We start from the raw sequence: 27473 nt of genomic DNA on the forward strand, positions 1-27473 counted from the left end.
TATACTATGACATTTTTTGACCATTTTTTTACTATACTATGACATTTTTTGACACTATACTATGACATTTTTTGACCATTTTTGACGCCTTACTATACTATGACATTTTTTGACGCCTTATACTATACTATGACATGTTTTTGACCATTTTGACGACCTTATTCTATACTATGACAATTTTTTGACCATTTTTGACGCCTATTACTATATTGACATTTTTGACCTTATGACATTACTATACTATGACATTTTTTTGACAACATTTTTGACTGACCTTTACTTATACTATGACATTTTTTGACCATTTTTGACACACTATTACCTATACTATGACATTTTTTGACCATTTTTGACGCCTTACTATACTTATGACATTTTTTTGACCATTTTTTTTTTTTTTTTGACGCCTTACTATACTATGACATTTTTTTGACCCTTATTTTTGACCTCTATACTATGACATTATTTTTGACCATTTTTGACATGCCCTTACTATATACTATGACATTTTTTGACCATTTTTTGATGCGACGCCTTACTATACTATGACATTTTTTGACCATTTTTGACGCCTTACTATACTTATGACATTTTTTGACCTATTTTTGACATTTTTGCTACTATACTATGCATTTTTTGATGGTTTTTGACGCCTTACTATACTATGACATTTTTTGACCATTTTTGACGCCTTACTATATTATGACATTTTTTGACCATTTTTGACGCCTATAACTATACTATATGACATTTTTTGACCATTTTTGACATGCCTTACTATACTATGACATTTTTTGACCATTTTTGACGCCTTACTATACTATGACATTTTTTGACCATTTTTTGACGCCTTACTATACTATGACACTTTTTTTGACCATTTTTGACACACATCTATACTATGACATTTTTTGACCATTTTTGACAACATCCTATACTATGACATTTTTTGACCATTTTTGACGCCTTACTATACTATGACATTTTTTGACCATTTTTGACGCCTTACTATACTATGACATTTTTTGACCATTTTTGACGCCTTACTATACTATGACATTTTTTGACCATTTTTGACGCCTTACTATACTATGACATTTTTTGAACCATTTTTTGACGGCCTTACTATACTATGACATTTTTTGACCATTTTTGACAACCATACTATACTATGACATTTTTTGACCATTTTTGACGCCTTACTATACTATGACATTTTTTGACCCATTTTTGACGCCTTACTATACTATGACATTTTTTGACCATTTTTGACACCTTACTATACTATGACATTTTTTGACCATTTTTTGACAACATTCCTATACTATGACATTTTTTGACCATTTTTGACGCCTTACTATACTATGACATTTTTTGACCATTTTTGACAACCATACTATACTATGACATTTTTTGACCATTTTTGACGCCTTACTATACTATGACATTTTTTGACCATGTTTTGACCTTACTATACTATGACATTTTTTTGATTTTTGACCTTATATACTATGACATTTTTTGACCATGCCTTACTATACTATGACATTTTTTGACCATTTTTGACAACATCCTATACTATGACATTTTTTGACCATTTTTGACGCCTTACTATACTATGACATTTTTGACCATTTTTTGACGCCTTACTATACTATGACATTTTTTGACCATTTTTGACGCCTTACTATACTATGACATTTTTTGACGCCTTACTATACTATGACATTTTTGACCATTTTTGACACATTACTATACTATGACATTTTTTGACCATTTTTGACGCCTTACTATACTATGACATTTTTTGACCATTTTTGACACCTTACTATACTATGACATTTTTTGACCATTTTTGACGCCTTACTATACTATGACATTTTTTGACCATTTTTGACACCTTACTATACTATGACATTTTTTGACCATTCATTTTTGACCATTTTTGACCTTACTATACTATGACATTTTTTGACCATTTTTGACAACATCCTATACTATGACATTTTTTGACCATTTTTGACGCCTTACTATACTATGACATTTTTGACCATTTTGACTATACTATGACATTTTTTGACCTGGCCTTACTATACTATGACATTTTTTGACCATTTTTGACACATTCTATACTATGACATTTTTTGACCATTTTTGACGCCTTACTATACTATGACATTTTTTGACCATTTTTGACCCTTACCTATACTATGACATTTTTTGACCATTTTTGACGCCTTACTATACTATGACATTTTTTGACCATTTTTGACGCCTTACTATACTATGACATTTTTTTGACCATTTTTGACGCCTTACTATACTATGACATTTTTTGATTTTTTGACGCCTTACTATACTATGACATTTTTTGACCATTTTTGACGCTTACTATACTATGACATTTTTTGACCATTTTTGACGCCTTACTATACTATGACATTTTTTGACCATTTTTGACGCCTTACTATACTATGACATTTTTTGACCATTTTTGACACCTTACTATACTATGACATTTTTTGACCATTTTTGACGCCTTACTATACTATGACATTTTTTGATGGACGACTTACTATACTATGACATTTTTTGATTTTTTGACGCCTTACGACATTTTTTGACACTATACTATGACATTTTTGACCATTTTTGACTTCTATACTATGATTTTTTGACCATTTTTGACGCCTTACTATACTATGACATTTTTTGACCATTTTTGACGCCTTACTATACTATGACATTTTTTGACCATTTTTGACTTACTATACTATGACATTTTTTTGACCATTTTGACTTACTATACTATGACATTTTTTGACCTTTTTGACGCCTTACTATACTATTTTTTTGACCATTTTTGACGCCTTACTATACTATGACATTTTTTGACGCCTTACTATACTATGACCATTTTTTTACTATACTTGACATTTTTTGACCATTTTTTGCCTTACTATACTATGACATTTTTTGACCATTTTTGACGCCATACTATACTATGACATTTTCTTACCGTTTTTGATTCCATATTATACTATGACATTTTTTGATCTTTTTTGACAACATACTATGACATTTTTTGACTGTTTTTGACACCTTACTAACATGATATTTTTTGAGTTTTTCATGCCTTATTGTACTATGCCATTTTCTGATGCCTTATTATGCTATGACATTTTTTGAACATTTTTGATGCCTTACTAAACAGTGCTCTGTGTTGGACAGTTGAAGTAAAGCCGTTTGTGAATTACCTGGTGGCCTCTGTCTTAGTCTGAAAGAACTTCTTCATTGTACAAAGACTCTCTGTGATCTTGGACTACATCTCTGTGATCGTGGACTACGTCTCTGTGATCGCGGACAGTGTCTCTGAGATTATGGACAATGTCTCTGCGATCATGGACTATGTCTTTGTGATCGTGGACTATGTCTCTGAGATCATAGACGGTGTCTCTGTGGTCATCAACAATGTCCCTGATCGCGGGCAATGCCGTCAAATCGGTGACCCCCGTCTCCGCCGATTCTATCGCAAGGTCTCTACGAAGCATGGACAATGTCTCTGATCACGGACAACGTCTCTCTCATCTTTGACAAGGTCTCTGCGATCGTAGACAACGTCTCTGATCGTGGACAATGTCTCCCATCATCCTCAACAATGTCTCTCCGATCATGGACCATGTCTCTGCGATTGTGGACGATGTCGTGGACAAAGTGGTGACACCTGGAGGAAATCAAAGAGAAACATACAGGGAAAATCATCAATACACAATTACCTATTCCTCATCAACAGTTTAACTATGAAAACACAAATAAATACTGTATTCAACATTACAGCTGAACCAGAACATTTAACAAACATTAGAGGGCTGTCATACTATACTATGACATTTTTTGACAATTTTTGATGCCATACTATACTATGACATTGTTTGATGGTTTTTGACAACATACTATGACATTTTTTGACTGTTTTTCACACCTTAGCATACTATGATATTTTTTGATGGTCTTTGATGCCTTACTATACTGTGACATTTTTTGACCATTTTTGACAACATTCTATACTATGACATTTTTTGTCTTTTTGATGGTTTTTGACGCCTTGCTACACTCATGACATTTTTTGGACATTTTCGATGCCTTACTGTACTTTGAACAGTTCTTAGATTAAAATTTGTTTCTGAATTACCTGGAGGCCTCTGTCTGGTCTCAAAGAACTCTCTGCGATCATGGATGATGTCTCTGTGACTCTGGACGATGTCTCCAATCATGGACCATGTCCATGTCCAACGACTGAAAATGGAATTAAAAAATATAATTACAAGGTATTATTAATGCTAACGCTCGCTGCTAATGCTAACGCTCTCCAATAACGTTAATGCTAACACTAGCCGCTAAATGCTTGCCTTACCTTCGCACCGCAGGTGTGTTCAGCATCCACTCTTCGGCAAAAAAGCAGCTCCAGAGTTTGTTTTAGCGTCCAGACCTCTCCGGTACTGACGTTTCTCACAGTACTGGCAAACAGAAGCATTGTTTCAAACTTGGTTTAAATGTGTTTTCTGACTTTGTTTCTCCGCCTCTCTGCGCTCCTCCCGGAAGGTAAATGGCCAATGGCGAGACACGTCGGGCCGAATGACGACATACGTCAACTAACATTGGCAGAAAAACGCTGATTGGCCGGCAACCGCCTCTGATTGGTCTTAAAATTCATTCACGTAAAGACGGAGAGACGCCTTAGATATATTATAAATTCTGGCGTTCAGCGATGCGTCTGACGCATCATCAGTGCACAAAATCTGAAGACGACACTACTTTATTTGTGACTGTTTTCTGACAAACATGAGCCACTTGTCATTTGTAATAGCCAAGCTAATGAGCGTGCTCCAGCTTCTCTCAATGCCTGCTGGAGTGGCCACAAAAGCACAGAGGTGTTATTATTTTGAAAAGGTTGAGAAAAGGCTTGGCAATTTATTTATTTTTAATAAGACTAACTTTCAGTTTCGTTAATATTGGCCATGGTCTTACCGTTCACATTTTGAGAATTAGAATTAGTTTTCCGCCTGTGGGATTGCCACCTTATCGTGGTTCGGGGGGGGTAAGCCCCCAACAATCAGTATAGAGCTGGTTAGTTTCACACTAGATGATGTGCGGACTTAATCTCACTTTAGTTTTCAAAGGCATTTCCTTGTCAAAACAAACAGGGAAACACTAAACATTTATTCTTTTTACACATTACATTCTGGAATTCTACTCACTTTTTTTTTTACTTGACAATTTTCATAATATTAGATGACACTGATTACAAATAATTACAACATGTGTAAACCTCCAACACAACAGTCAGTATAGAGCTGGTTAGGATTATATAACTATGTTTTCATATATGTAATTTGTTTGCATGCAATAGAGAATTCAATGGCACAAGAGCAGCTAAGCATTATTGTGTATACTTTGTACTACAGGCACTCATTGTTATTTGGAAAATGCATCAAAAGCAGCAACTTTAAGTTTATTCCCACTGAGTCTAAATCAGAGTATTACACAAAAAGGCTAGGCTGTGTCAATATTCGAAAGTTGCAAAGATAGTGAACAATGGAGTACACACAAAATAAGAATGAACAAACAATAATCATGATTGAAATGGTAGCCAAAGTATAAATAGACATGCATTTCTCTGGGGCAGCCCTCACAACACAAAGAAGTAACTCAGAGCAGATGTTTGTCTGGCATTTGTACGGATCACCGTCCAGTGCTGGCAGATTCCAGTAAAGCAGAATATAAACAAACCAAGACTCAACCAGGATACGCAGAGTGATGCTGAGCAGGTAGAAGCCAACGGTGCCTCTGTCTCTGTGGAGGTCGATGACCGCCCTGCCCCTGGTATCCATGGACACAACCTGAGCCTCCTCTTTTCCCTGGTCTTCCATCTCCACATCTCCCTTCAACTGGGAGCTCCTCTTCTGGGACAGGGAGCGCAGGTGAGAGGCAAACAGCTCCATGAGTAGAACAGAGAGGATGAACAGGACAAAGATGAAGTTCCAAGCCACCATCATAGGTCTGTGAAAACGTTTGTTAAAACAGGCTCTGGTGCACATGTCATCCCTGGTGCCGTTGCAGATGAAGTCGCCGTCCAGTTTGGTGAAGGGCAGCTCAGCCAGGAAGAGGATCACCACACGGATGCACAGGAAGCCGAACCACAGGGAGCGGCACTTGTAGGTAGTGGTGGCGTCCACTGCCGTCCGCAGGATAGGAATGAGGCCTGTTACTATGGCTGCCATTGTCACCTCTGGCCTTTGTTGGGAAAGTGGGGAGACTGTAACAAAGAAAAACACTACTTCTCAAATAGTAATTACATGTTCAGTACTGGAAGGTAACTAAATAATTTGCTCAAGGACTTTCTTTTTGATATGTAGGATAAAGGATTTATTTTAAATGGTACTGTACCTGTCGGTTGCAGTGCATGCACACACACAGAAAGCTTAAGCACCATACTTGCACAGCTCTGAAGTGATTCTTGCTTTACTTCAAGGCAAAACTGTCATTAATGGGAATGAAGTGTGACAGATAATGGAACTTACCTTTAAGAGTTGCAGCCCGCTAATGGTATACGACCACACTCGTTTTGCATTCAGTGTTTTATGGGTGCAAGAAATGTCATTGTCATCAATACATGTGCTACAGTTTGACACCAGAGGATGTGCTGACTTAATCTCACTTTAGTTTTCACAAGCATCTCCTTCCTCAACATTTTAAAACAAACAAGGAAACACTAAACATTTCTTCTTTTTACACATTACACATATTTTATTGTTATAAAAGCTGAATTCCACTGATAAAACATTTTGGAATTCCACTCACTTTTTTTTACTTCACAATTTTCATAATATTAGATGACAGTAATTACAAATAATTACACAATAAAACAGTACAAATTATGTTGACAAAATGTAAATTCACATGATGTATAGAATTTAAGACAGGCTGCAATTAAAAATGCATTTTAAAAAACCAGAAATCACAACATTTTTATGTGAGATTTTACAGTGGTCATAATACTGTATGTTTGCAACACCACTTGTTAAAAATTACAACAGATAAGACAATTGCTTTATAGGCTACTTATAGTATAGTATATATTTTAAAACATGAACATTATGCATAACATCTTACAAATATCATGGCAATACAAAACAGTGACAAAGCAGTAACAATTTACATGTACTAGACTGTATTTGGAAGTTTTTGAGGGAAGTTATTTTGAAAAATAACCCTTTATCTTTTTTTCAAAATAAGACCCATCATTGAAAAAGATTTAAGGCCGCTAGCTAAATATTGGTGGAATCATAGTTGTGAAACAGTAAAAAAAGTTTAGAGTCCCTCTTCTTTGACTAAGTACTCTGGCAGACTCTGAAAAGCAGTCACAGGTACAGTGACTGGAACCGTCAGGGATATGGTGCTGGGTTCAACAGTGGAGGGGGAAACCTCACTGGGGGGTGGAGGAGACGGGAGTGGGTCTGTGTGAATAATGTTGAGGTCACTGAGTTGTGTGGCGACCTGGGGGGTGTCTGCATGAGTCCGTAAGTGCTTGCGAAGGTAGGCGGCAAACAGAAAGGCTTTGCTGCAGTGGGGGCAGCTGTGTGGTTTGTTGGTGGAGTGGATCTTCTGGTGTTTACGTAGTCCAGATTTGTTGAGGAATCCTTTGCCGCAGCTGTTGCAGACATGAGGCCTCGGCTTGGGATGCTGCTTCTCGTGCTCCTGTAAGTCTGCCAGCTGAGAAAACTCTGCCTGGCAGGTTTCACAGACATGTGAGCCCAGTGGCACAATTTTGGTAACAGTCGGAGGAGTAGAGTCGATAGAGTGGAGATTTTCATGTGCCTGAACTTCATCCCAGGTTCCAAATGTAGCATCACAGTGTGTGCAGGAGAACTGAGGGAGAGTTGTGTGGGCAGTAAAACCTGAAGCTGACCCTGCCTCTGTCTCCTGTTGCTGTTGTTGTTGCTGCTGCTGCTGCTGCTGCTGCTGTTGCTGTTGCTGCTGCTGCTGCTGCTGCTCAGACTGCTCAGCTAGGTGAGTTCTCTCATGTTTGCGCAGGCTTGAAGATACAACAAATGACTTCAGACACTCCTCACATTTGAAAGGCCTCTCACCAGAGTGCACACGCCGGTGCTTGTTGAGGCTGGAGCGCTCAGCAAATGACTTGTCACACTCAGTGCACGAAAAGGGCCTGAGTCCTGTGTGGACAAGCATGTGGCGCCGCAGATCCCACGATGCTACAAAGGCCTTGTCACAGCTCTGGCATTTGTAAGGCCGCTCTCCAGAGTGAACACGTTCGTGCACAGCCAGATCAGCTGGCTGCCTGAACCTCTTGGAGCACTTATCGCAGGGGTAGGGCTTGAAACCCAGGTGTGCTCGCTGGTGGCGACGGAAACTGGATGGATCAGAAAACATCTTGCCACACTGTGGACAGAGGAATGGCTTCTCACCAGAGTGAGTGCGGAGATGGGACTGGTAGGAGGACAGCTGGGTGAAGCCTTTGCCACATTGCTCACACTGATAGGGTTTATTCTGTGAGTGGATGCGCTGATGGCAGGCCAGAGAGGAGGAGCGGGAAAAGGCTTTGCCACAGTCTGAGCACAGGAATGGTTTTTCTCCAGTGTGGGAGCGCTCATGGTTTTTCAGGTCCTTCAGCTCTGTGTACGTTTTCCCACACTTGTCACAGGCATACGGCCGATGGCCCTGGTGGTTTCTCCTATGTTTTCGGAACACTGAAGGGTCAGCAAAACTCTTACCGCACTCAGCACAGAAGTATGGCTTTTCTCCTGTGTGAGAGCGCATGTGCACCTTCAGTTTAGACAGGGTGGGGTAGCTCTTGGAGCACTGACGACAAGAGTAAGGGCGCTCTCCGCTGTGCTGTGTCATATGGATCCTCAGGCATATAGCTTGCATGAAGGCTTTACCACACTCTGTGCATATGAAAGGTTTCTCCCCGGTATGAGAGCGGCTATGGTTGCGTAGCTCTGTGGGTGTCTTGTAAGCCTTGTGACAGTCAGGACACTGAAAAGGGCGCTGGGCTGAGTGAGTGCGCTCATGTTTTGAGAGCTGAGCCTTACTGGAGAACATTTTGGAACACTGAGAACATGAGTGTTGCTGCTGACGGTCCTTTGCGTGTGCTGAAAGCTTGTGGCTCCGCAGAGCTGACAGACTCCTGAAAGCTTCTGTGCACGTAGAGCATTTGAAGGAAGGTTTGGCTTTTGGAGGCCTGCCTCTGCCACGTTTCTTTGCAGGCTGATCCCTCAACACTTCTTCCTCTTGCTGGCTCTCTTTATCCTGTGCAGGAGGGGTGTATTGCTCTGCAATAGGTGGGCTGCCAGGCTGAGGAGAGGCCATCTTTATATCTGCAAAGAAATTATATAAAAATACTTTGTAATAATTATGTAAATAAACATAATTTGCAGCATAGGGATGTTAGACTGGAAGATTGATACACAGACATCATCCTTTTATCGTGTGACAGGTATGACTTATCTAAACAGATCGTCAATGACAGTGGCTGATGATGGAATAGAAAAAAAAATCTGTATAATCATATAATAACAGTAATATGTGGGTGTGCATCCAATCACAAAATGGCTGGCATTAGGACCTCAGGGACAATAAGCTAACCGCTTTGATGCCAGAGGAAGTTGGCGATGCAATGACAGAGATCGGTATGTATGAATGACTGACATGTGGCCGACCGGAGACGAGGTTCAAAGATCACAAGTCAGTATGATGGTGTTAACAGGACACGATATGTACGTATTCCTTTTTGCTAGCTTGCCTGCTAAACATTTTTACTAACTCAAAATGGCTGGCTTTAGGACCGGCTGCACCAGTTCACTCGACAGTGTCATCATCATCTTGACTGTCATTACACGGGGTGGATTTCGCTAACATTAGCTGTCTTTGCATCGTATATGCATTACAGAAAGCGACGACCTTTCTTACCTGAACCCGGGCATTAATAGTTGGTCGATAATGCCTGGAAAATGTCTGGTACACGACTGCATTTACTGTGAGACACGGTGATTGCTGTTGACTGGCTGCTGGATGGGGGACGGCTCTAGGACCATGATGACGAAAGCTATCGGCAAGCCAAGTGTGCAACATTTTAAGGCGTTTAATGGTTAATGTACCAAGATAAGATCAATAATACATGTATTAAAACCCCCTGTAAAATCACGACAGTCCTAGTAAAGTGAACAGGTAATTTGTCATAATGGAAACATGCATGCCAAGCTGAAACGAAGATAATTTACAGGGCTTATAATAAGTCAATGGCAGAGCTAGTTACGAGTGCTAATCTGAAGCAGCCACAGTATAGAGGTATTTTTGCGAGAACCAGAGGCAGAAGAGGGAGATGAACAGTTAACATCTTGGGTTTTATTCGCGTCTAATGTCTGCATTAACGCTGAGTTCAACGCCGTTTGCTCTAACGTAACTTTTAGCCCACCTACCTAGTTACTTTTGAGAGGGAAGCATTTCTCTGCTGCACATTTCCTGTTTCCTAGCAACAAGAGCAATGTGGAAACGGGGATGGAAGAAAAAAAGACAATTGGGTAAAAAGGGGGGGTGCCCTTTACATAAAAATAACGTTTTTATAATAATGAATGAAAATATATATTCGGAGGCTTGCATTGAACCAGTACGACTGCAGGTATTTAATTTGACGCATTTAATAATGTTGCGATTTCGCATTTAAAACGACTTCTTGGCTTTTTGGTGCAATGTTTGTTTAGCTAGCCATGATGATGCTAGCTGGTAGCGCGCTAACGTTAGCTCATTGCTCTGTGATACATATTTAACCGCAGTTAACTTGATCGCGCCTCCTTATAATCTAGTGAGGACAAGTATGTCCATTCTGTTTTTGTTTGTAATGTCGGAGAATGTGGGTATTTGCAGTGGTAGTAAATCTGTTGAGAGAGGCGTTGGTCTCCCGGTTTATTGACATAGCTAGCGTTAGTTCAGTTAGCCTGTTGGTGCAGAGATGTTGCAAACATGTCAGGCTGTGCACAGTTTCTAGCTAACCAAATTCAACTTCAGGAATCCGTCTTTGGTGCTGTTTATGATAATGGATAAACTGGCTTACCGTTACTGCTTTTTCTATTTATTGACTCTGGCGGACTTAAATCAGGGATCAGCACCCGTGAAGAGTAAAAAAATATAAGATATGTATTGCTGCTGCTGACCTGACAGAGGTGTATTGTGCATGTTAATTTATCCGATTGTTTATATTTAGGAAATGTGTAATAAGTCATCTGTAGCTTCTTATAATGTATGCATGACTCACTGCATAAAACTGTATTCTGTTACAGTTTATTATTTTGTCTATTTTGTTAATGTATTCACCACAGCTCTAACTGGCATGTCTTCTGTCCTTGACAGCTCAATTTGCCTGCTTCTCCTAGACTCAAGTCAGTCTCCTAATTGTGTGGAACTGTTTGCCAACGCCCTCTACCGTGTTACCTCCCAAGACACCCCTTGGACCTTATTGTAAAGAAAGAAATCTTCTTTTTATACAAACAAGAAAGGCACCTAATGCATTTCCCTCTTGCATACTCATACCTTCTGTGTTTGGTGCACTCAATTCAGTTGTTATCTTGTAATGGCAGTGCAAGACTCTGGCAGAACAACAGGTTTTCCTTGCAAGCAGTGTGGTATGGTATGTCCCAATATGCCCAGTCTGCTCGAGCACATGGATGCTCACCTTCAACAAGAGGAAGAACGCAAATTTAAATGTGATGAATGTGGACGTGGTTATAGGCATGCTGGAAGCCTAGCTAACCACAAAAAGACTCATGAAGTGGGTTCTTTTCAGTGTAACATATGTGGCAAAGAAAACTCTAATGCTTTGGCCCTGAAGAGTCATCTCCGGAGCCACACTTCACAGAAAAAGTACTCCTGTGCAGAATGTGGGAAAGCTTTTCGTCTGGCAACACAGCTGGCTACACATGAGAGGGTTCATCTTTCCAAGCGAGCAAAGGAACAGTCATACAGGAAGGTAGACATGGAATATCCCACACATGAAAATAGACATGAAATTGAAAACGATCACCCACATCATCTCAGTGAGCATTCAGCCAGTGCCGGGATTTCTATAGAAAATAGCCCAGCTGAGGACAAGACAGAGGTCATTTATAATGCACAAGCTGAGACCTCTGATGATGCAGCAAATAGACCTTTCAGATGTGATTTGTGTGACAAATCATACATACACCATCGAAGCCTGACCAATCATAAAAAGACTCATCAGGTGGGAATGTTTGAGTGCACGGTCTGTTTCAAACTGTTCAATAACATGGCTGCCCTCTACAGCCACCAGAGAACTCACAAGACAAGAAGCGGGACAGACCTCAGTTCAGTGGGTGGGTCATACACAGGCACACCACTAGGCCAGTTTTCACCTCAGAGCCAGGATGCTCCAGTAAATTTCTGCCATTTGTGTCAGGTACTGTTTCCAAGTGATGAGGAATTCCAGGAACACATCCAAATGCATAACTCTTCATCTGTGTCATTTGGGCTTCAGGACACCTTGTCAGAGAACCACAATATATCATATGACAACAGTATTGCTTCACCTGAGTCTAATTTTTATGCATCCCCTATAAATAATATTCCCTCAGTATCATCGATAGATAATCATGGAGGCTTTGATCAGTCACAGGAGCCGATTATTAGTAATGGTCACATGTACTCAGACTGCTCCAATAATCAAACCCCATCCTCCAGCAGCACTCAGGGAGAACCCCCAATCATAGACACAAGCATTCTCGATCCTGTCCTGACGCACACACAAAACACTGACAATGCAACTGAAATGGAAGAGACTTCAACTGTAGATTCCGATGAGCGCCCCTTCAAGTGTCAAATCTGCGGCAAAAGCTACCGACACTCTGGGAGCCTCATCAACCACAAAAGGTCACATCAGGTTGGGATTTACCAGTGTTCTGTGTGCAGGAAGAGTTATCCTCACCTGGCTGCCCTCAAAAGTCATCTTCGTCTCCACAAAGCTCAACCATCGTCTTTTAGCCTCAGCACTGAGGGAGACTGGCTCTCCTCGGAGCCTCTGACTCTGGATAACCAGCAGGGCTGCTTCTCCTCACAAGAGGAAGAGGATGGCACTCAGCCTGTGCTTGGTGTTGATCAGGAGAATGGAGTTGACCACAGTAATGGAGTATTGTACCACGAGCAGTTTAATCAGGACTTTTCCCAGGATATGACAGTGCATCTACCTCACAATGAACACCTGATGCAGAGGCACATGTGTGCAGACTGTGGTGAGACATTTGCAGATATTGCAGGGATTAAGTCTCACAGCTGTCCACTGCTACAGCAGCAACATGACCCTACTAGCAGTGAGTTTGAGAGTAATATAAACTTCCAGAACAGTAATGGTCACTATTCTATCGGAAATCCAGGGAGTAATGTAGAGTTCAGTGGTCTGAATGGTAACCATGACCAAAGTTACTTTGAACAGAATTTCCATGAAAATGTGAGCAGTCATCAGCTGAATGGTGGCATAGAAGATGATAATGCTGAAGAGGAGGATGATGATGGGGATCTTTATCAGTGCTCTATATGTGGAAACAGCTACACCAGCATGAGGGCTCTCAGGAGCCATCTCCGAGGGCACACACAGTCCCACGGTACTCCTGCAAGCTCAGGGCCCTCGTCCATGTCCTCCCATGAAGAAGTGAAAGATGATGAACTGGGAGAGATGATGATCTGCAGTACATGTGGGGAAAGTTTTGCAAATAGGCAGGACTTGATTACCCATCAGCTCCTACACAACAGGGACCAAGTTGATAACGTTAGTCAGTTACATGTAAACAACAGTGATGTATCTGGAGGCAAAGAGGAAGCACAGAGTATCATCTGCGGCAGCTGTGGCATTTTCTGCACCAGCTACCATCATCTCGAGCACCACGGCTGCACAGCTGAGAGGAAAGATGAGTCGACCAATGGTAAAGAGGAAGTGAAAGTAAACGAAATTGCCCAGCACGAAGACACAAGTCACATTGGAGAGCCAGGTGATACTGAATCCCGTCAGTACAAGTGTGATCAGTGTGGGCGGTCATATAGACATGCCGGCTCTCTCCTTAACCACAAAAAGTCCCACAAAACAGGTGTATTCAGATGTCTCGTCTGCCAGAAACGCTTCTACAACCTGTTGGCCTTAAAAAACCATCAGAGATCCCACTTTGATATTAAGAGGTTAGTCCCAAAAAGAATGCACATCATTAATACATTAATACAATTTTTACATTTGTCACTCACCCTTGTAATGAGCTCGTAATAAATAATTAATCATTGGTGAATTGGCAAGAAAAGCTAGTGGTTGCTATAGAGTCTGTTTTTTGTTTCACAGATGTGTTTTGTCATCATGGATCTATTCCTTGTGTTTGCTGTTTCCTGTTTTGCAAACACAGAATTAACTAATTATGCCTTCTCTCGTCCCCCAGGCATACTTGCCATGAGTGTGGGAAAGCCTTCAAAATTCAGAAGCAGCTATTGAACCACCTGAGAAGGCACAAAGAGAACCAAGCCAAAATCCAGGAACTCAACAACCAGATTCAGGCCCTCATGCAGATGAATGGGACCAGGTCAGATGGAGGAATGCAGTCCTTGACTTCAAATTCCAATCAGGCTCTTACCCCTGCTCGACGCTGCAAGCAGCTGCCTGAAGGGAAAACAGTTCAAACAAAGTGTGAGACTTCAGTCAAATCAGAGGACACAGGTGACCAGCGACCTTTCGCCTGTGATCAGTGTGGGCGTACGTATCGCCATGCAGGAAGTCTGGTCAACCACAGAAACTCCCATAAAACAGGTGAATATTACTGCTCTGTTTGTAACAACACTTACTCTAATCAACTAGCAATGAAGAACCACTTGCGCACCCACTTTGCATATAAAAAGCACTCTTGCCAAAACTGTGGAAAAGGCTTTAGAGGAAAGAAGCAGCTATTAGCTCACGTCTGTGCAGACCTCAGGAAGGATGGGGTCGGAAGCAGGAGGGGCCTTAAATCTAGAGCCTTTAAGTGTAAGGAATGTAAGCAGGCCTTTCCCTCTGTTGACCAACTAGCAGCCCACACCTGTGATAGACCTTCAGGCAGCAGTGACGCACAAACAAACATGTCTCCAAACAAAGAGGAGCGTCCTTTCACGTGCAACATATGTAATCGCAGCTACCGCCACGCAGGCTCACTCCTGAACCACAAAAACACCCACAAGACGGGACACTTCAGTTGCACCTTCTGCTCTAAGCCCTTCACTAATCCCATGGCTCTACGCAATCACACGCGCATCCACACACAGAAGAAAAAGTATGTGTGTCTCACATGTGGAAAGGCCTTCCGCCTTGCTAGCATCCTGCACAACCACCAGAGGGTCCACAACCGTGTAGCGAGTCACTTCAGCTGTCCTGCCTGTGGGAAGAGCTTCCAGGGAAGGTCCGGTCTGAAGAGGCACCGCTGCCGCAGAGGTCAGGAGAACGCAACAAGAGCTGGAGTCCAGCAGTCAGAGAGAGGAGACAAGTGCTTCATGTGAGTTACTTAATGTATTGTTATTTTTCTAGTGTAAAATGTCATGTCTCAATACATATCCTGGTTTCGATACTTTCAAAAAACAGATTTAAAGGATCCTTATCATTAATATTTTTGTGTTAATGTTAAAAAATAAATTGTTACTAGACCCAGTTTAGGCCTCAAAAATACAGTATTGGTTAAGCTATTATTTTGACAGTATAATAATGTTTAATGATAGTAATAGTAAAACATTATTATCAATAATTTGCAGTTTTATAAATAATTTGGATTGCAGTGTCTCATTAGAGACTGAACACAAACATATCCCTGCTGCAGGTGTGACCTGTGTGGGCGCTCCTACCGCCACGCTGGCTCCCTCCTCAACCATAAAAAGACACATTCCGACAACCTCCACCACTGCACCTTGTGTCTCCAGACATTTCCTGATGCTCTCACTCTACAGATACACTCCCAGATGAGGCGTCATTGCTGCCCTGAGTGCGGCAAGACCTTCTGTCTGGTCGCCCACCTGCAGAGTCACATGGAGGTGCACTCTAAGGACCAGACTGTGGTCTGCAGCCTCTGCCAGCAGAGCTTTCCCACCACAGAAAGTTACCAGCAGCACCATGACATGCACCACAGGGGTCAGGGCCCCTATCAACAAGCTGTGGATGAACCCATAGATAACAACCTCTGTTGGGACTCAGGAATAAATCACACCATGGGAATGGACGGGATGCACAAGCAGGTTCCACCACCTCTGTCCCATATCCCAGAAACCACCACTAATTCACAGAAGGGTAACGACTCTGCTGGCACAGACGAGAAGAGCCATGTCTGCGAGCACTGTGGCCGCACTTACCGCCACGCCGGCTCCCTCCTCAACCACAAGAACAGCCACAAGACGGGCTCCTTCCTCTGCTCCATCTGCCAGAAAGAGTTCACCAACCTGATGGCACTCAAGAACCACCGCCGCATCCACACGGAGCCCAAGCGCTATCAGTGCCTGGAGTGTGGGAAGGCGTTCCGCGTGTCCACCCAGCTCATATGTCACCGACGGATCCACACCAAAGAGAAGCCCTTCGCCTGCTTACTGTGCAACAAGAGCTTTTCCAGCAAGTCCAACCTACGGCACCATCAGAAGATGCATCAGAACACACAGACCTACGACTCCTCTTTCAGCATGGATGCTGACACATTTATGGACCTGGACATGGGGTCTTTCCTCTAAAGTAGTACTCCACAGCATACAAGAGAAGAGGACGGGTCCTCTTATTTATCTGTTATTTATCTCTCTATCAGTAATTGTAAAACAGTATTTTTTCAGAAAGTGCTCCTTTGGTCCTGACAAAAGCTCCTTTTGAAGATGCACATTTCATTGCTGACTTCCAGTCTTACCTCCACGACAGATGGCAAGATCAGTGAAAAGTCTCCAGAGAGTTTATCGGTCAGCTTTTAATAAGGCCTGAATGTTTTCCATGAATACACAATGATCCCAGAATACAGGGTGCGGGTGATGAAAACAGTAGTCACCGCTCATTCCTCAATGACAAACCAACCAACCAAAGTGAACAGAAAAGTGCAGCCCAGGTCCATGTAAGAACATTAACACTGATAACATGTTTTTTTAAGACTACTGTTCTAATGGTGATCTCTCCTCTCTTGCTATGTATAATTGTGTTCAGTGCCTCTGTAAGTTCCTTAGGAAACAAAATATACAAACTATATTTATCTTTGAATCCTTTTGTTAGCTTTGCCGTCAGTGTCGAAGGACTGCTCACTTTCCTTTGGGATTTCACATAGGGCAAGCCCGTTATTATAAAGTCAAATACCTCTGGGTGTGTCCAAAGGTCTGTGGCAAAGTGATTTACTGAAATCATATTATCAAGTAAATAGTTGTACTGCTAATAATATTCACTTTGAGTGACATTGTATGCTAAAATGGATGTATTTATTAATTTATTCCCGTTATTTTATGTCCATATTTTATTAGGAAAACTTTTTATGAATGTTGTAAAAAAAATCTGTCTTCTAAAACTCATGTAGCCTTTAAGGAACTTCATCAGTCGCTTTGTAACTCATTAGTTCTCAGTTACAACTGGCAGGAATGAATGAGCCAAGGATGGTGTGGTATCAGCAGCACTCAGGGTAAACCTTCAAAAGGAACATACCTGATGTGTAAAACATTGTAGATAATCAGTTTCTTAACTGAACATAGCATTTTCTTTTCACTTGTGCCATTTCAACATATTTTAGCTCATGTAACGTTGACAAAGTCACTCCAACATTGAGTTGCAGCTGCACATGCAGTGCACGCTGTAATCCCTCTTGAACATTTTAAGAAGCATCAGCTATGTTGAAGTGCCAGTGCCTAAAATGTAACCAATTGTAGCAGTTTGATGTAAACAAACCTCTTCTCACTGTACTTGTTTCTTTTGTTTGTCTGATATATATTTTTTAATTTATCTGATGTTTTAGAAATCTCCTCAGCTGCAAACATTTAAAATGTCTTAAAGCAGTTGATAACAAAAGTATTCCAACAATGAGGTGAAAGTGGTTCTTTAGCCTCTGTCTCCATGAAAATCTTTTCCCTTGCAAATGCTGTATGTGAATCAAACTGAATGACTTTGTATACGTACATTCAAACAAACAAATATATGGCCAAAATGCCTCATTCCTGCAAAGCACAAGTATTACTGCAAATAGACCAGAGCTTAATGAATTTACAATGACAAACCAGTTTCATGTTCATTGTCAAAGCTAAAGAACCACTTATCTTCTGTTAAAATGTGCAATTATTGTTTTTTGTTTTTGCAAAGCTGAATGTTGTTCTGGTTTCTTTAAAAAAAAAAAAAATCAGAAATCTAGCAAAAGTGAACTCATGGCCTTTGTTTTTTTTTTTTTTTTTTAACAATCTAAAATTAATTTTCTTTATGCCATATACATTACATTTCATGTATGAATATGTTTGGCACTGGTCAGAAGTATGAAATACCTCATGGAAAGCCCTGCCTACCTAGCAACTGCTACTTAATGCCTCATGCAGCTTAACTGTAGGGAATACACTGTAATCATGCAGACTCAGATAGTTACCAATTGTAAGACATGGAATAGATGAAGCAGCAATTTTAAGGTTTAACTTTGCAGAATCTGTTTTCACCACGACATGGTTGTTTCTCTGCAGTTTGTTATTTTCAGAGTTATATTTGCACATGTGTAGTTGAGACACTTGTAGCCTAAGGAGGACAGGAGGTTGATGATAATGCAGCCGAGATGTCGACAGGTAACAAGTCGGCTGCTCATTGGTTCACCTCAGCTCATTTTGCGGGTTGTAATATTTAAGCAATATGCTGAAAGTAAAGTTTCAGTGCACGAACTGAGTACATCTCATTTGTCTTCATCAGATTCAGCACACTGACACTAGCCTTGAAAAACCATGACAACTTGCCATCTACCATTTTGTTACATTATTTAAAAGCCGATGTATATTAACTGTAATGATTTAGATGATTACTGTAACATATTTTGGTATGCCATGGTAGCCTACATGTAAAATGACATTTTCAGTTAAAACTGTAAACTGACTTTATTTTTGTACAATGTTCCCATTCTTATTCCATGTGGCACTTAACATGTTCACTCCTGTCATCGATCACAATCATATTTGTGGCGTGCATTAATCTCAGAGCTCTCTCTGTAAATATTAGAAGGAAAATATCGGTTGGGTCTCTGTACATTTATGACAAGATTTTGTTCGGCAGGAGAAAACTGATAGATTAGCTATTGTGTAATAAAATGCATATACCACACGTTCTGATTTATTGGATTTTCAGTGCTCAAAAATGTCTGCTCAGTATTTAAGTCATATTTATATAACTATTTTGTCACTCTGAAGTGTAGATTTTTACTTCTTTGTTAGAACTTAGTTTAGAATATAAGCAAATTATTGATAAAACTAGTTGAAATTAATTAAAAGACTTGGAAAATACAATGTGTTTGTTTCTTGTCCACATTCTTCTGACTGATAGTTACTAATACACCTTGGATTACTAATTAAAGTTGTCAGTTTTATTGTGAAAATACTTTTGGTACACAAAGAAGTTTATAAGATTGCATTAAGTAAAAGAAGCCAGTGCATTTACAGTATATACAGTTAGAAATAGAAAGCATAAGAAAGTAGCAGAAAGTGTTAGTTATTGCTTGATAACGTTGTTGGCTGGCCGAGTGGAAGTTTAACAAAAATCTTCACTGGAGTCCCTTTAAAAATGTGCTTGTCCCTTGCAGTTGATGCAATACAACACTGCAAGATACTTAGAAATAAATAATATAAACATCTAAAAAAAAAAAAAAAAAGGAAATGAGGAAGTAATCTGTATTTTAAGTGAGTCCTTACCTTTGCTGCCAGAGGGCAAGCAGTTTACCCACAAGCAGACAGATCCAAAATAAGACCTGAAACATTGTCAGTGACAAAATATTTCAAGAATTCTCAATAACATAATGCAAGATGATTTGAAGATTTTTAAAAAGTTCTACAAAAAAAGTGAAAAACAACAACCCCGCCCACGATGTTTCTCACTGGGTTAGGGTTAGGGTTAACCCTATTTGCAATGGTCACAAAATTACAAACAGACATCTCAACATGCTGCATTGTTTTTGCCTGGTTGCAGATCTGAAATCATTTGACAGGTCTGGAGTTAGCAAGCATTGTGATTGAGTAGCTCCACCTCAAAACCACCTGTAGGTGTAATTTTCCTCACTACAGTACATTCCTTGCAACATTCCCACATGTTAGCAGTTTGGGATTGTGTGTCTAGTGTTTCAAACATCCTATCCTACGAACGCTGGGACGGTAACGTGTGCATCCTGGGGTTGTTGTTGTAAAAACATTCAGCTAAAATCACCTACAGCTCAGCTAAAAACATTGAATCAGACAAGACAATATTGTTATGACCTGCAACAAAGGGGTCTGTGTTGGTCTCAGGGGACCCAGTAACAGTGCATGAGTACAGTTTGCTCCCTCAATCCAACAGCTTTATCACTGTATCAGGCTACTAAAAGAACAGGTACATGGAGGTACTGACAGGGACAAAGGCTAGAATACATTTCACCTAAGTAGCTACATTCAAATGGCCTTAATGTGCCTAACAGTATGTCTTACTCACATGTGGTTTATCTTTAAGAGGCTGTTGTGGTAAATAACCAGCAGGGAGACCCCGTCTAACCCTGCAGAATAGCAGGGGATCAAACTGCAGCCCAGCAGGCAGCAGTAGCTGTGTTACATTCATTGGAGTCCTACTGGAAAACAGCACAATACAAAACAGAAGCGTGGATTGTAGTCATATTTCTGAATCAAACATCTGTAAACCTACAAAGGTGGTCCAGATCAAAGTCTCATTTAGGTGGAATATAAAGGCACACAAAATCTGAAAATGATACCACTCTAGTACGATGTTGTTACTATTTCTACAGAGGTGTGAGAGTTGCTCGATGTTAAGTCCTGTGGTCACTGTGGGACCTACACTGAGCATGAGAACATCTCTTCACTGAACAGTCCAATAAATAAAAAAAATGGTCCAATCCTGGTCAAGAGATACCCTGCATGTCAGAGTATACACTTCATGGTCCAGAGGTTCCTGCGTCCGGCTCTGAGCCAGTTGCTGCTTGGTTCTGTCACATCTGTTTCCAGAGGAAGATGAGGCTGTGGAGAGCACAACAATGATTCAGTTTTCCTTGCATTCATGTAATATTGAAATTAACCAAATTAAAGTTAGAGACAGATTTATAACAGCATATTATGATTAGAGTCTGACTTGGTGCTAAGATTTGGTGGCTTATTAAGTATTTTTATCTCAAATCAGCTCTGAAAAAAACTAAAAATCCTGCACAAAATTAACATTTTATTTTTTTGGTCCATATATCCTTAGTGACGTACCTCTCTGAGAGTCTTTGTAGTAATTATTATATATACCAGATGCAATCCAACACAAAAACTACATGAATTCATTTTTTGCTCAACCACAGTGCCAGTAAAACAGCTGTAGACCATAAAAACTGCAACATTTTTACATTAAAATTGATACACTTCTTACATCTGTGCTGGTTTTACAGACTGGTTGAATTACATCACATCCACTCTGATCAGATGTTCATTCACATTCACATATTGATTAAACGCTTGTCATGGCAAAATAAAAATTATACTCACTGAAATGTTTAAGCTTGATAAAGTGGCCCCGCAGTTTCTTCAATGGGCTCTGTAATACAAAAAAAAGGTCATTATCCCAACATTTATTGTGAATTTAAATGTACAACTCCTCTCTCAAGTATAAGTGAATGTACAATACAAGTTATTTTCTGTCATTTCTGATGGTTTGTGACACAGCTGCGAAGGCTTCATACCAAAAAAATGGAACTGCACATAGCATGCTCATGTTTGTTTTACACCAGGGACAATAAATGGTTTCTACAGGATTACTCAACGCCATAGTAATCTCTCAAACACAAAAATTGGATTTTTTGGGTGATACTAATTTGCAACTTACTACTGCTGTGAAAAAAGATTATAAAGTTATATTTTGTTGAACAGGGATGGATGACAGCTTCTTAGTTTGGGAACATGGATCACTCCTGTCAATTGCAGCCATTCTTTGTGATTTAGCCTGAACAAATAGCATGTCTTCCCCCAAGAATGAATTCTGATGCACTTTTAAAGGTCACAAAAGCTAAATATCACACACAAATTTTGGGAATCTCACCACGTAGGGGCCGTTTGTGTGACTTGCGTCGATGCACCATGACCCCGATAATCAATGCGGCACCGACCAGCACGACAGCCAACACTGAGAAGCTGGTGATGGCTGCCAGTTTCCACACGTCGGGCGTGTCCTCTACAGGTTTACCTGTTGATGAAACAGACAGGACTTGAACTGAAACACTGAAAGAAATGATACCAATGTGTGAATCAATCATGGCAGAGAATGATTTCCATTTTCAGTGTCTGAGCCGGGGTCTTACACGTGTTGCACGACGGGGTCTTCGGGTATTGCTTGCATGATGCGCATGGCACGCACACATCCAAATCGGAATTCCAAAATTCTGAACTTCCACACTGACCTGCACAACGACAAACATCAGAGATCAATTTTTAGTTATTATGACACTTTATAATTCACAGGAAAGCAATTTGTCGAAGCCCAGACCTGGAGGGTCGAAGAACACTTCCAGGTCAAAACATTTTTCATGACTTGTGTTTTAAGCCAATGAAATATTATGGTCTGGAAGTAATATTTGGAGACATCTTTTGAGACTGATGCAAGCAATGATAATTCTCTTAGACTCTAGACATATAATACAAATAAAATAAATCAGAATCTGTTGACTTGGAGGAAAAAGTTCAGCTGGAAGTCAGTGACTTCAAGTGTGACCTGAGCACGACACATGAGGAACTTTGTGGCTTTCTTCTTCTTATAAAATGAAGCTGGGAAATTCCTTATTGTCAGACTGCTGATGCAACCTAATTGCATGAGAGAGAATTACTCAGTAACTTTGGGTGCATGAGCAGGCAGGCCGTGTGTGAAGAGCAGGATGTGTTTTCACAGAGTGCTTCCGCTGAATTGTTTTGCTTCTGAGTATGCGTGTGACTTCCAGAGAATGAACCAACAAATGTGTCTTGGTGGTTACAGCCTCTCAGAGAGAAAATATCTACCTCTGTGGACACAAAGGAAATCTTCTTTTCTTTTCTTTTCTTTTTTTTAAATGACAGCCAGACAGCTGAACAATTAAAGCTATACACTCCTCACATGATGAGGAAAACTTGAAGATGAGACACAGTTAAATCCAGGTGCAAACTCAGTGCAGAGTCTGGCTCGGTATTTTAATAGTGAGTGGTTTTCTCTGCAGGTTTAACATCCTGGCTTTGGTTAAGAAGTAAGAATGCATTAATACCCCAAGGTCATGGATGAAGTAGTGAGTATTGTGACATCGAGCTGAAAAACAACCTCTGCAAAACAATATTACGACACAGAATCAATCTAACAGGATGACTGAAATAATATCAGACATGACCACATTAGAGATAATGTAACACGGAAACATACTACAGCAATTTGATAGATAAAATGATAACAGTCTTTTCTTCCTTCTCAGTGTCACACATGTATTTGCATGAACAACTTCTTTTGTGTCCACTATTGTAAAAAGGAACCACCCCGAGCCTCAGCTGAGCCATCATTTGTGGTAACTTTCATGTTCGAACTGGCTGCTTTAATCATCACAGAAAGCAATACCAAAACTATCAGAGAGGCAAGTTTGACGTAAACCTAAAGTAGATGAATGAATGTGCGGGACACAGTGGCCACTTCCGTGACAACAGCAGCAGTTCATGAATATTGCTGCATCAAGCTCAGGAGCTGACAAAGCCAACTGTTTGAAACCATGTTAAAAGCTAATAAGATGTGTCAACAATACAGATATGATGTGGCTTACAGAGAAATTAAACTAGGAAATAATCAGAGATATTTGCTCGATTAAAAAAAAAAAAAAAAAAAAAGATGCTCATCGTTCTTTGTTCAGTGTAAATATTCAGAGCAGCGTTTAGCTGTTGTAGGTGGGCAGCCCCGGTGGGTCACAAAATAAATCTGGTGGCAGTAGTGGAGTGAGGGGGTGGGAGTCTTGAGATGATTAATGGTGTAGGGAAGAAGAAACAATTCTGCTACACAAATTTGTATTAATTTTTGGATACTTTGCCTCTTTAAGCCTAAAACAATTACTCAAATGAAACCTGAAGTTTAGAGGAGAAAAATTACTGCTAACAACTTACAAACATCTGAAAAGTGACAGGGGACAAGATGTTTTTATTTTTATTTTTATCTCCAATTAGTAGTGGGACAGAGGTGAGGTACAGTAACACTGCAGATTAGTGTAAATGTAGTTACTTTTCACCGCTGATGACATCATGTTGTTTTCTCTATTAATCATTTGATCTATAAATTATAAATAACAAGTTCTTGTTTTGTTCAAAGAACAGTCCAAAAACCTAAGACAATCAGACAATTTTCACAACTGAGAAGCTGAAACTTTGGCAATGAACATTTTTGCTTGAAAAAATGATTTGCAAAATAGTTGCAGATTAATGTTTTTATCGATCAACTGATTGATTAAAGGGCACTTGGCTGATTTTATGCATTAATTTCAGTTTACTTGTCACAAGAAGTGTGAAAACAGAAGAATAATTTCTGTGGCTCTGGAGGGAGCGCTCTCTAAAGTCTGCAAAAAATAACTATCACATCACTATGACGTCATCAGGGTTATCTCAGAGACTTTTTTCCTTTCAACAAATGGTTTTTAAACAAATGTTTAAGTCAAACATTACAAACTGGAAACCTCGAGATTGACACATGGCTATTTAGGAGGTAGGGATGATCTACAGGGAAAGACACTATTGAGTTGCATTATGGGAGATGTAGGATTCATCTACTAAAAGTCTAAATATCTCTGCTTCTGCTGCCTCGATTTTAAAAGTTATTTTTCAAGTTTTTTGTGTGTTTCCTAACTTCATAGAAGTGCAATACTAAATTGCTGGAGTGCCTCTTTAATTGAAGATTAAATCCTCTATTGGCAAATATTTTAGATTCACTTGGTTTGTCTCATCACTCACAACCAGAATACATCTGGAATAAAATTTAAACCTCAAACCCAGAATAATATTTCAGTTTCCCATCAGCATAGCATAAGATCCAGAACCTACATCACAAATGTACAGGAGGCTATACTGCAGGAGTTACATCACACAAGACACATAATTCTTTATGACCAGACAGTGCAGGTCATTATTAACCAGCTGCAGCCAAAAAGCACCTGCTCAAGAAGTCATGTTCAAGGCATTTTGACCTCTAACTCTCTGGTTATGTTGCAGCCACATGCTCGGGCCCTCAGAGACTCTCCATCCTCCACAGCCAACCCGCCTGCAGAGCCTGGACTGACTCATTTTATAGCCGTGGTCACAGTAAAAATGTGTCACAGTTCTTGTAAGCTGTGGTGATTTCAGCCATGCATCATCCAAGGAGTCCAGCTGGACTCACACTCAAGAGTTCAAAAAGTCAAAGAAAGGAACTGAACCTTGACTCCTGGTTGACCTCTTTCAAAACCCAAACCACATCTGACAAGTGGAGATTTCTGTTGCTCAGTCAGACAACCTGAAACTACTGATTAAACTGATAGGAATATTTCAGCAATGTTTTAAGGTCAAAAAAAGATTCTGTTGGGGGGGGGGTGATTCAGTGGGATTTTTCTTGTTTTATTCCAAAGGATTACTATACTTCTTCACTCACTCATGAAAGGAAACACATACATGAGCCAAAATTGCATTTTAAAATTAAAAAGCTGCAGGGATCATATTATCTGACTACCACAGAAGGTTCCTTGTGTCTCAGCATGTAAAAATCTGGAAAGCAAGAAGAAGTTTGGAGCCATCTGCTTTGCGTTCATGGCCAGAGGACCTTGGCAAATCTCAGCACCTAGCCTGACAAAGGGTGTTTTTTTGGGTGTGGGGGTGCTGTATTTTGTCATAAACTGGAAGGGGGTGGGTGGACCAACAGCTGATGTCCAGATGTAGAGATGGTTTCACACGGACAAAGTCTAGATCAAACATGTTTTGAGTTTAGTTTGCTAAAAATGCGTTTGGTAACTTTAATGCCTGAGGAAATGGTCCCTAACCCATGTAATTATTCAAGATTTTATGTTCTCAGTGCAATCTGAGTCTGTTGTTCTCCACTGGGATTAAATCCAAACTACAGAGGGCTGTGGAAACTAAGTGAAAAGCTCTTTTTGTTGATGTTCTTTCTATGAGATGGTGAAAAAAGGAGTATCTTTGTGCAAAAATGGACACAGGCGGTGCACCCTTTCCATGTGGCCTGTCCCTCTCACCCAGGGGCACGGATGGATGAGGTGAAATAAGGCGATCGGAATGCGGAACCGGTGAGAAATGCAGCTGGTTAAGGAAGCGGCTCTGTAAGCAGACCCACTATCTGACTCCATTATAGGGAGACCAGACCACCAGACTCTAATCCGAGTTCACAGAAAACAAGGACACCAACGTTTCCACATAAACCAAAGTTAAGAAAAAGAGTCGAATCACTGCATCAAGACGGGGGGAAAAAAAATCATGTCGTGATTTTAAATACTGTTTGAATTCTTGTTCAAGAAAAAAAAACTTATTTTACTTACTTTTCTGTGCGTTCACAGCATGGAAATTAGTCACGGCCGCTATAATAAGTCCGCAGAGCGCGCAGAGAGCGTTTGAAGCCATGATGTCTGCGGGTAAAAAGCTGCTCGCTGTCGGCTACACAATTCCCGAAAGTTCATCTGATTAACAATCCGTGCTGGTTTTCAGCATGGAAAAGCGAGCATCAGAGTGAGTCACCCGGAGGAGTCTGCGCCTTGTTTTAATAGCGCACACACCCACGCTAACAGTTCAACTCCTATGAGTCATTTCCTATGTACTGTACTGCTCGGATTCTCTGTGCGCACTCCCCGTCTCACAGGAAACTCCACTACCATAGTATGTGGTTTCATTTGTCTCAGTTCAAGTGAAATTTTCAATTAAACCACACCAGGTATGAGAGTTTAAATTCATATATTTCATATTTTACGGCCACACCCTTCGGTTCCTTTTTTTCTCCTCCACATTTTTTACCAGAGTCTGTGCAGTCTGGTCTTAATAGTGTTCTCATTGTTATTACCACGCCTGTCGACGTCATTCCCTCCTCTCTGCCAAAAAACACAACTCTTTGGCATGAGTCTTGTCCCATACACAGAAAAAGAGGAACAGCAACTGAGGCAAAAACAGATGACACTCACTAGGAAAAACTATCTGCTTTTTAAGCCTTTTGGGAAAGTCTGCTCAAAGTT

General features: G+C 40.4%; 4 protein-coding genes across 7 annotated transcripts; 1 reads left to right on the top strand and 3 right to left on the bottom strand.

The window, feature by feature from the left end:
* Nucleotides 1-5130: 5130 nt before the first annotated feature.
* gjz1 (gap junction protein zeta 1) lies at nt 5131-6656 on the bottom strand. The gene is made up of 2 exons (XM_018681875.2): nt 6582-6656; nt 5131-6316 (listed from the first exon to the last, which is right to left on the bottom strand). The coding sequence occupies exon 2, from the start codon at nt 6279-6281 to the stop codon at nt 5541-5543; it is 741 nt and encodes a 246-aa protein (XP_018537391.1). The 5' UTR covers nt 6282-6316; nt 6582-6656; the 3' UTR covers nt 5131-5540.
* Nucleotides 6657-6785: 129 nt separating this feature from the next.
* Nucleotides 6786-11686, bottom strand: znf668 (zinc finger protein 668). Of its 3 annotated transcripts, none has more exons than XM_018681766.2 (2): nt 11608-11686; nt 6786-9398 (listed from the first exon to the last, which is right to left on the bottom strand). In XM_018681766.2, the coding sequence occupies exon 2, from the start codon at nt 9388-9390 to the stop codon at nt 7372-7374; it is 2019 nt and encodes a 672-aa protein (XP_018537282.1). In that variant the 5' UTR covers nt 9391-9398; nt 11608-11686; the 3' UTR covers nt 6786-7371. The 3 variants fall into 3 exon arrangements, with proteins under 3 accessions (XP_018537282.1, XP_018537281.1, XP_018537279.1); XM_018681765.2 differs by lacking the exon at nt 11608-11686 and adding an exon at nt 10500-10568; XM_018681763.2 differs by lacking the exon at nt 11608-11686 and adding an exon at nt 9991-10493.
* Nucleotides 11648-19924, top strand: znf646 (zinc finger protein 646). Of its 2 annotated transcripts, none has more exons than XM_018681760.2 (3): nt 11648-14256; nt 14505-15584; nt 15903-19924. In XM_018681760.2, exons 1-3 carry the CDS (start codon nt 11648-11650, stop codon nt 16795-16797), a joined length of 4584 nt encoding a protein of 1527 aa, XP_018537276.1. In that variant the 3' UTR covers nt 16798-19924. The 2 variants fall into 2 exon arrangements, with proteins under 2 accessions (XP_018537276.1, XP_018537277.1); XM_018681761.2 differs by having other exon boundaries at nt 16030-16187.
* LOC108886755 (tumor necrosis factor receptor superfamily member 12A) lies at nt 19613-27103 on the bottom strand. Its single transcript, XM_018681775.2, has 5 exons — nt 26790-27103; nt 22581-22679; nt 22322-22465; nt 21772-21820; nt 19613-21264 (listed from the first exon to the last, which is right to left on the bottom strand). The coding sequence occupies exons 1-4, from the start codon at nt 26869-26871 to the stop codon at nt 21780-21782; spliced, it is 366 nt and encodes a 121-aa protein (XP_018537291.1). The 5' UTR covers nt 26872-27103; the 3' UTR covers nt 19613-21264; nt 21772-21779.
* Between the last annotated feature and the right edge of the window lie 370 nt (nt 27104-27473).

This window comes from Lates calcarifer, linkage group LG23 (assembly GCF_001640805.2).
Source record: "Lates calcarifer isolate ASB-BC8 linkage group LG23, TLL_Latcal_v3, whole genome shotgun sequence".
NCBI lineage: Eukaryota > Metazoa > Chordata > Actinopteri > Centropomidae > Lates > Lates calcarifer.

What these genes read in the sequence shown, in the direction of transcription:
- gjz1 (XM_018681875.2), bottom strand. Translation starts at nt 6,281, where the DNA reads ATGGCAGCCATAGTAACAGGCCTCATTCCTATCCTGCGGACGGCAGTG.
- znf668 (XM_018681766.2), bottom strand. Translation starts at nt 9,390, where the DNA reads ATGGCCTCTCCTCAGCCTGGCAGCCCACCTATTGCAGAGCAATACACC.
- znf646 (XM_018681760.2), top strand. Translation starts at nt 11,648, where the DNA reads ATGGCAGTGCAAGACTCTGGCAGAACAACAGGTTTTCCTTGCAAGCAG. An exon ending in TCCCACTTTGATATTAAGAG is followed by an intron (nt 14,257 to 14,504) that starts GTTAGTCCCAAA and finishes CTCGTCCCCCAG; the next exon opens with GCATACTTGCCATGAGTGTG. An exon ending in AGAGGAGACAAGTGCTTCAT is followed by an intron (nt 15,585 to 15,902) that starts GTGAGTTACTTA and finishes TCCCTGCTGCAG; the next exon opens with GTGTGACCTGTGTGGGCGCT.
- LOC108886755 (XM_018681775.2), bottom strand. Translation starts at nt 26,871, where the DNA reads ATGGCTTCAAACGCTCTCTGCGCGCTCTGCGGACTTATTATAGCGGCC. An exon ending in TGCTGTGAACGCACAGAAAA is followed by an intron (nt 22,680 to 26,789) that starts GTAAGTAAAATA and finishes GTCGTTGTGCAG; the next exon opens with GTCAGTGTGGAAGTTCAGAA. An exon ending in GACCCCGTCGTGCAACACGT is followed by an intron (nt 22,466 to 22,580) that starts GTAAGACCCCGG and finishes TTTCATCAACAG; the next exon opens with GTAAACCTGTAGAGGACACG.